At 43.6% G+C, this 8189-nt stretch overlaps 1 protein-coding gene across 1 annotated transcript; it reads right to left on the bottom strand.

Annotated features, from left to right (window-relative positions):
- Window positions 1–2034: 2034 nt before the first annotated feature.
- LOC123098788 (uncharacterized) lies at window positions 2035–7640 on the bottom strand. The gene is made up of 10 exons (XM_044520863.1): window positions 7398–7640; window positions 7200–7274; window positions 6541–6725; window positions 6208–6460; window positions 5833–6052; window positions 5592–5727; window positions 4374–4577; window positions 4170–4235; window positions 2531–4061; window positions 2035–2421 (listed from the first exon to the last, which is right to left on the bottom strand). Exons 3-10 carry the CDS (start codon window positions 6700–6702, stop codon window positions 2345–2347), a joined length of 2649 nt encoding a protein of 882 aa, XP_044376798.1. The 5' UTR covers window positions 6703–6725; window positions 7200–7274; window positions 7398–7640; the 3' UTR covers window positions 2035–2344.
- Window positions 7641–8189: the final 549 nt, after the last annotated feature.

The raw sequence follows: 8189 nt of genomic DNA, 5'->3' as shown, positions 1-8189 counted from the left end.
AGCCCCCAGCCGTAGTACCGCTGCGGTCTCGTGCTAGTACCGCCTCGATTCGAGGGGTCTTTTTCGTGTCGGGTTTTACGGTACTAGCCGCGGCAGTGGGGGCCGTAGTACCGCTCGTATGCGGTAGTACCGCCCTGACCACCGCGGTAGTACCGCTCTGCCCAGCGGCAGTACCGCGCGGGGGGGGGGGAGCGGTAGTACCGCTGGCCAAGCGGTAGTACCGCTCTCTGCGGGGCTGGTGTGGGGGGTAACGGTTGGATTGTTCCCCCCACTATATAAGGAGGTCTTCTTCCCAAATGAACCTTATCCTTTGAGCTCGTGTTCTTCCCCCATTGTTGATCTTCTTCGAGCTTGCTAACTCTCAATCCCTCCATGGATTCTTGCTAGTTTTTGAGGGAAAAGAGAGAGGAGATCTAGATCCACATTTCCACCAATCACTTTCTCCTCTTTGTGAGGGGAACCCCTGGGATCTAGATCTTGGAGTTCTTGGTGTTCTCCTTCTTGTTCCTCCTCTCATTTTCCTCCCTAGCATTAGTTGCTTCGGTGGGATTTGAGAGAGAAGGACTTGGGCACTCCGTGTGCCCTTGCCATTGCATTTGGTGCATCGGTTTGAGTTCTCCACGGTGATACGTGGAAGTTACAAGTTGAGAAGCTTATTACTCTTGGGTGCTTGGTACCCTTGAGCTTGTTCCTCTTGGGTGCTTGGGCGCCCTAGACGGTTGGTGGTGTTCGGAGCTCAATCATTGTGGTGTAAAGCTCCGGGCAAGCGTCGGGGTCTCCAATTAGGTTGTGGAGATCGCCCCGAGCAATTTGACGGGTACCGGTGACCGTCCCCAAGGGTTGCCAAAGTGTACGGGTTCGGTGACCGCCCCCAAGGGTTGCCATTTGTACGGGTTCGGTGACTGCCCTCAAGGGTCCCTTAGTGGAATCACGGCATCTTGCATTGTGCGAGGGCGTGAGGAGATTACGGTGGCCCTAGTGGCTTCTTGGGGAGCATTGTGCCTCCACACCGCTCCAAACGGAGATTAGCATCCGCAAGGGTGTGAACTTCGGGATACATCGCCGTCTCCGCGTGCCTCGGTTATCTCTTACCCGCACCCTTTACTTATGCACTTTACTTTGTGATAGCCATATTGTTTCTTGTCATATATCTTGCTATCACTTAGTTGTTTATCTTGCTTAGCATAAGTTGTTGGTGCACATAGGTGAGCCTAGTCGTTGTAGGTTTTGTGCTTGTCAAATTAACCGCTAGGTTTATTCCGCATTTGTTCAAGCCTAAACCGTGATTATTTTAAAGCGCCTATTCACCCCCCTCTAGGCGACATCCACGATCTTTCAAGCACCCCCTTTGCCACTCCGATGAGCGACGCAGCCGGACATAGGGAAGATACGGGGAAAGAATATACCTCCGGGGCTGCCAGACATGGGGAAGACAAGGGATCCGCCGCGGCCGGCCGTAGACTAGTGCAGTGTATCTGTGTCGTGGGAATGGAGCTCCGCGCGACCGGACGTGCACATAGTTTTAGCTATTTTAGTTAAAATATGTTCAAAATGTAATTAATTTCGTCCGATTTATATGAAATCCGTTGTGTTTGCATGAATTTTATCCGGTTTATTGAAAAAGTGTTTGCAATGTATGCTGGCAATGTTGGATGGCGTTCTCCCGCATCCGTGTCCGCGAATGGATGCGGGGAAAAATTTACGGGTTGACATTGAAGATGCCCTAATGGAAGTAACAAAGAACGAACCGATGAACATTCCGATGTTTAACATGATAAGAATTTTTTTGTACATTCAACAGAACAATAAGGACCGCAGACTCCTTTGAACCAGAGTCTGCCTTCAACAAAGAGTCTCCAGTCCAGAGGACAAATATTAAGAAAACAAAACATAATACATGCTAGTATACATGCTAAGCTGCATCCTAAGTTAAATTAGCTGGGTTGCACTTGTATTATCAGGAGAAACACCCAAATCAATTAAGCAGTGTTAGTGACCAAATAGGCAAACAATACACATTTTGCGTGACGAACATGAGATGTATGTATACTTTTATGCCAAGCAAAACAGCCGCACTGATGTATATGCATGGCAGTAAGGTTAGAGCTTTTCAAGCAAGATGCAAACTGATCCTTCACACATACACAAACACAACAAAGGGGAGAAACAAATACTCCCTCCGTCCCATAATATAAGGCATCAGTGTAAAAAAAATGCTCTTATATTATGAGACGTGGGGAGTAGCTAGCAGCCAGGAATCAAATTCGACAGTTCTCCCAACATAAATTATATTACAAATCAGATGCCACCATCACATCGGGAGGCAGCAGTTTTGGAACGCCCTTCATACTTTCTTGCGATGCCAAAAGCTTGTCAGGAGATTGATGCCGGACCGAATCTTGATTCCCACATCCTGTATAGCTACCGGGTCCAACGGAGGCCAAACACAAGCAGCGTCAGTACGTAGCAGAACATGGGCTACAGACGCACAATGGGAAAAGAGGACATCAAAGAGAGATTATAGTCTTACGTGCTAGGCCTTCGATTGTTTTCCTGGGGATGTGCTCAATCTTTTGCCAGTTTGGGTGTCTGAATATTTGACAAGACTTCATAAACCCATCATTGCACCACTCAACACAAAACTCCTCAAGAGACTGGGGCAGTGTTGGAAGCGACCGGATTTCAGAGCACCACTCGATCTTGAGTTTCTTGAGTGATGTGAGGTGCACCATATTGCCTGGTAAGGCGTCCCAATTACAGTATGCAAGGTTGAGCACACGCAGATGAGGGAAAGCCTCGGGAGCATGCTCTAGCTGGGAGCAACACCAGAACGAAAGTGTTTGCAGGTCCTTTGGGCCACCGTCCTGCTTACCAACCATCCAATCTGGGTACCTCGAGCCATCGTAGGAACGCAATTCCAGTGTTTGGAGCCCCACGGGAGGGCACAGGCCCTCAAGTACCTCTGCTTGGACTTCTGGCGAACTGTGCCCAAACTGCAGTTTCAGTTCGCTGAGCCGTTCCTTGGCAGCTAGTTTGGATTCAAGAGCTTCCTCCTTGCTTTTAACAATTTCAAGACCATTTATCTCCAGGCTGCCGCGAAGCTTGTTTAGGTCCCTCAGCTGCTTTACCTCATATCCTGGTGCATCCCTTATTCCGAAGGCACATGCTATCGTTTGGAGTGAGGTCAGCCTGCTTATGTTACGAAATTGGAACTCCGATGAGCCGGAATTTATGTGCCGCAGGTTGATAAGGTCAACACAGTTAACCTCATCCAATTTGCCATCACCAAAATCTAGCACCTGGATAACTCTTGGTAGTTTATTTAGTGCTCTTGGTATGGTTAACATGCATACTCTATTTGTCCTGAGAGCAAGATAGCGTAGGTGCTTTAACTGGGTAATGGATCCTGGGACAGACAACTCATTTGGTTCCATCCCCGGATAACGTTCTAGGATGAAAGGAATGGCCAGTACCCGCAATTTCGGCAGTCTCTTGCATATACTCTCAATCACTCTTTCCTCACCTGGTGCTGCGTGACCTTTATAAACAATGAGAGTGAGCAAATTTTCCAACCCAAGGATCTTCTCGGTAATCAATTTGCCATCATAACAACGAATTAAAAGATGCTGGATATCTCGACGGATATCTCCTTCCCAGCCACCTCCTCTAAAGTCATTCTCGATTCTGAAGCAATCTCCAGAAACTTTGTCGAATAAATCAAGCAGGGCATCATGAATTGTGAAGCAACCGGTATCATAACTACTTTCTTCTGGTTGCAGAAATGAGCGCGACACTAACTCTTGAAAGTAGCCCTCGGCTACTTCTTCCATGTCTTCTGTTGCACAACTGATCTTGATAAACCCTTGCGCTATCCACAGGTGAACTAACTCGACCATTCTCAACTTTGATCCTCTGGGGAAAATACTGCAATATTCAAAGCATCGCTTGATGTCTGGATCAAGACTATGTATGGTCTCATTGAACATGTCAAGGTTTGCCACATTTCTCCAAAAACTGTCATATTTGTTTGTCCCTGCCACTGTAACTACAGTGGCATTCTCCTGCAAGGAGTAAAATTTCAAGTGGGTACGATCTTTTAGACACATATATACTTATCTGGAATTTATCAATATATCAATACTTACAGGTTCTTTCAGATGAGAACTCACCTCTGAGCTTGATTCTCTTGGCGTGTTAGGTGCATCTTGATGCAGTTTATTTAGAACATCTCCGACCTGTTCAAGTAACCAATTAAGGACACTTAACATCGTCTGGTGGCTTAGAGCAACAAAAATGCAAGTGAAGATGTGCAACAACTGCTCAAGACTAAGTTTGATGGGTGGATGTCATGGATGTTGCGGGATTGATCTTACCTGTTGTGAAGTAATCATGCCTGTTTTGATATATCCGCCCATACTTTCGGTTTCATCGAGTCTACTAATTATATGTAGTGTATCCGGTCTCTTCGCCGGGTCAAAGTTTGTGCACTCTATTCCTATCTGAGCACATACTCGTATTTGTTTCTTCTGTACCTCGCTCTGTGATTGCTCCAACATGTTACTCCAACTTTCAACTACCTACGAATTGAATTTGTGAATTATGAAAAGAAGAACCATCTTTTAAAATGTGAAACTAGCTATGTATAGATACATTGTGTTAACATCTTACATCAAAATACATCAATCAAAACTTCAAACTACAATAAAAAATCCATAAAAATAAATGAGAACGCACGCCTATTTTCTTCCCAGATACCAGAAGAAACCATGTATCAGTTCAATCAAGAAAAAATATGCACCAAAACTGAGGTATGAGATAACTTGGACATGGGTAATGAGAATGGACGCCTATTTTCTTTCGTTCTCACATATAGGGCCATGTAAATTTACATTTCCTCATTCATCGAAAGTTCAAAACAAACATGTATAGAAGTTTTGTTTTTGTTTTGAAAAGTACTCATCCAATATATGTTTTTATGTATTCTATTTTCACTTTCAATATTTTTTGGGTACTGCTGGTGTCTCTGTAAGGAGCATGCTCAGTTTTGTTCTATTTGTAGATCTCGGTCTTATTCTGATGCTTGGAAGGTCGAAAAATGTTGTTTGATACTTGTGTTGCCAATAATTATAGTAGGCAACATTAACATTGAAAGGTAGATTCGGTCATGCACCATTTATTTCATACAGATCACATGTTGAATTGAACCATGCTTTTAAAGATGTTCCATATTGTACTAATGTTTACAGTTAAATCATGATCTTAATCTGGTTTAACTGCTGATTTGTGGGATTTCAAAGTGCTAAATATCGGCGAAACATGAGAATACTTCAAACGCAGTTACACACGTCTTTCTTTTCCATATATATGGTTGAAACCCCTCTTGTTCAAATGTGGTTAGTTGCGGACAGAAGCCTTTGACCGACCAGAGGTTCAAATCCAAACTTTCATACGTACATATCATAGGATCTCTAAATCTTTCAGTCATGGTGAATTTTATAGTGATATTATTATACATACAAAAGAGAAATAAGTAATGCATTGGTTCTGAAGTACAACCTTTTATTTCAAAAGAAGACATAGATTGTTCTTACCTTGTCAACATCGTGATACCCCTTATTTCCAGTGAGTATCTCTATGATTACTATACCAAGACTGTAGATATCAAGCTGGTACGAATGCCGGTATGTGACTTTAGTATGGTTATAAGATTCTGGTGCCAAATATCCGCTGCATAAATATACGCCCGTGTGATTGGTTAATGAGCAAGGTAACAAAATATTGGTGTAAATAATAGTAGAATACTGAACTTTCGAAAGGGTTTAGCAAACTTACGGCGTTCCAGTTATCTTAGTAATAACTTGGCTTTGCATTTCATGAAAGCACCTTGATATGCCGAAATCGGTAATTTTTGGTACCCAATTATCATCCAACAATATATTCGCGGGCTTTAGATCTAAGTGGACAATATGTTTATGATGAAGATAATGTAACCCTTGACAAATTCCCGTGATAATCTGATAGCGGTCTCTCCACCGAAGTCCACAAGACATATCTATGGGGAGAGGATAAAGCAAGTTTAGTATTACTTGACATACTCCAAGTGTGTGTAATATTAGAATGTATAGAAAAGGTGGGTACTAAATGTGGGATATTGAATCACATGGTCTTTAGAACTGAAAAGATAATTTGGGTGCCACATGATCTTACCAGTGATATACTCATGAAGACTCCCTTTAGGAAGATACTCGAAACATAGCAACCTTTGCTGGACATCTGCCATGACGAATTTTCCTTCATACCTTGCCATATTCCCTTGTGTGTCAGCACAATATCCTAGAAACCGTACTACATTTTTATGCTTGGCTATCATGAGACATTCAACTTCTCGCTGGAACTCCTTCTCGTACATATACGTATTCGACATTCTCTTCACGGCCACGGTCCTATTCTCAAGCATTCCCTGCAGTGAGCATTGTCAGCAACCACTTCAGTTGTCAGCTGACCTTTTATCAAGACTGGGATAGCTGAGAGTTGCTGTACCTTATATACCACCGCGAATCCACCTCTGCCAATTGCTTGCTCATCAGAGAAATCATGTGTGATTCTTTTCAGAAGCGATAGCGGCAAGGCCTTCGGCTCTGCCGCTTCGTCGCATAGCATGCACTCCAGGTCCCATGGTGTAATAACAGATTGGTGATCCATTTACGATAACAATGCACGGTAACCTGAAAATAGAAGAAGTGTATCATTTGTGAGGCTACTAGGTGCAGCTACACCAATTACGAAAGTTACTGGAGATAATCATGAAAGAAAACAAGTGTCGCTGGCTGACTTGGTACAGTTTTGCACCCCTTATTTTGGGAACGAGGAAGTACACAACGATAAGATACTCTGCAGTTCTTTGCAATAGAAAAAGTTGCAGAGCAGGACTCGTATTGTCCCGAGTCTTGTTTGGACTGTGTGTACCAAAAAGCTGATGCAGCACATTCGGACGATCAGGGAATTTGAACCTTAAATACGCACTCCCTCCATCCCAAAATGTAAAATCATTTTTGACACTTGCTCTGTTGTATCCGCAGTTTATAGTTAGTAAAAAAGCACACAGATCACCTATATGCAGGTGATTGAGCGGTGGGTCCGGAGAAAGATCCTGCGTTAAAAAAGGAAAGAATCTGGAGAAGCCGGTCTAAGGAAAGTACCTGGCGAAGCACTGCTGTAATACGGTAGCTCTGGTTGCAGTTTCTATTAGCAGAAGAATCACACAAATCACCTCCCTGTATGTATGCAAGTGATTCAGTGACCACAGCCGTAAGCAACTAGAACAAACTGGATCCGGAGAACATCCTGGGTCAAAGAAAAGAAAGAATCTGCAGCTCGTCTCAAGGCGAGGAAATTACCTGGCGAATCCCGGCAATATAAGTCGACGCGAGCTTGAGTTGAGTTCAGGTATAATCTGGACGACTGGGAAGGAGACTCGAGCTTGAGATATGAGAGGTCAGGAGGATATCTTCAACCTGTCAAAGGGAGACCAGAGAACCGTGTCCAGTTTCTCCATTCTCCATTATCTACTCATGGACACATGGGTGTGTAATATTCTACTAATGTGCTTGATAAAATATCTATATACATGCCCTTTGGCTTTTAGTTGCATGGATTTGGTTCAACCAGACCCGCGCAAGAAAAAACTGAAATGTTTGGTTACATGTATTCACTGTTGAGTCTGCATAGCACGAAACTCAAAGCACCTCTCATGTTTAGTTGGGAACGCTCAGATAGACCGTTTTGAGCTAGCCAGGCCGAGCTGAGTCACAACGAGTGCACATGGGTGAGCCCCTTGCACGAGAAAAGGGTGGAGGGATGCGACTATGTACACATAGACTATAGGTCTTCTTCTACCTCTAGTAAGCTCCTCACTACTCTCCTTTCTTCCTTCTCCCTTTCAATCTAAACAACGGTGCTTCGATTTGAAATAAGCTCTACACAAGAAATATGTACATCGATATTGTGGTTTCATTTTTGCGATCGGTTCATAGTTTCATCGACAGTAAATGTTCAATTTTGTGTTCACGTTTGGAGTTATTTTGGACAAATTTTGTCAAATTCATCGCACGCGATCGACCGTTCAAAATTTCCTTTGACTAGTAGCCTAATCTCGCAGTTCCACACGACATTCATGTTGCAAGTTTTCT

This window comes from Triticum aestivum, chromosome 4D, assembly GCF_018294505.1.
Source record: "Triticum aestivum cultivar Chinese Spring chromosome 4D, IWGSC CS RefSeq v2.1, whole genome shotgun sequence".
NCBI classification, from domain to species: Eukaryota; Viridiplantae; Streptophyta; class Magnoliopsida; order Poales; family Poaceae; genus Triticum; species Triticum aestivum.
The sequence above is the reverse complement of the archived record's forward strand: the minus strand, read 5'-3'. Positions and strand labels throughout refer to the sequence as shown.

Bases quoted from the DNA above. Each gene is read 5' to 3' on its own strand.
- LOC123098788 (XM_044520863.1), bottom strand. From the start codon at position 6,702: ATGGATCACCAATCTGTTATTACACCATGGGACCTGGAGTGCATGCTA. The intron at 4,236-4,373 runs GTAAGATCAATC...TTACTTGAACAG, and splicing joins GCATGATTACTTCACAACAG to GTCGGAGATGTTCTAAATAA. The intron at 4,062-4,169 runs GTGAGTTCTCAT...TACTCCTTGCAG, and splicing joins CAAGAGAATCAAGCTCAGAG to GAGAATGCCACTGTAGTTAC.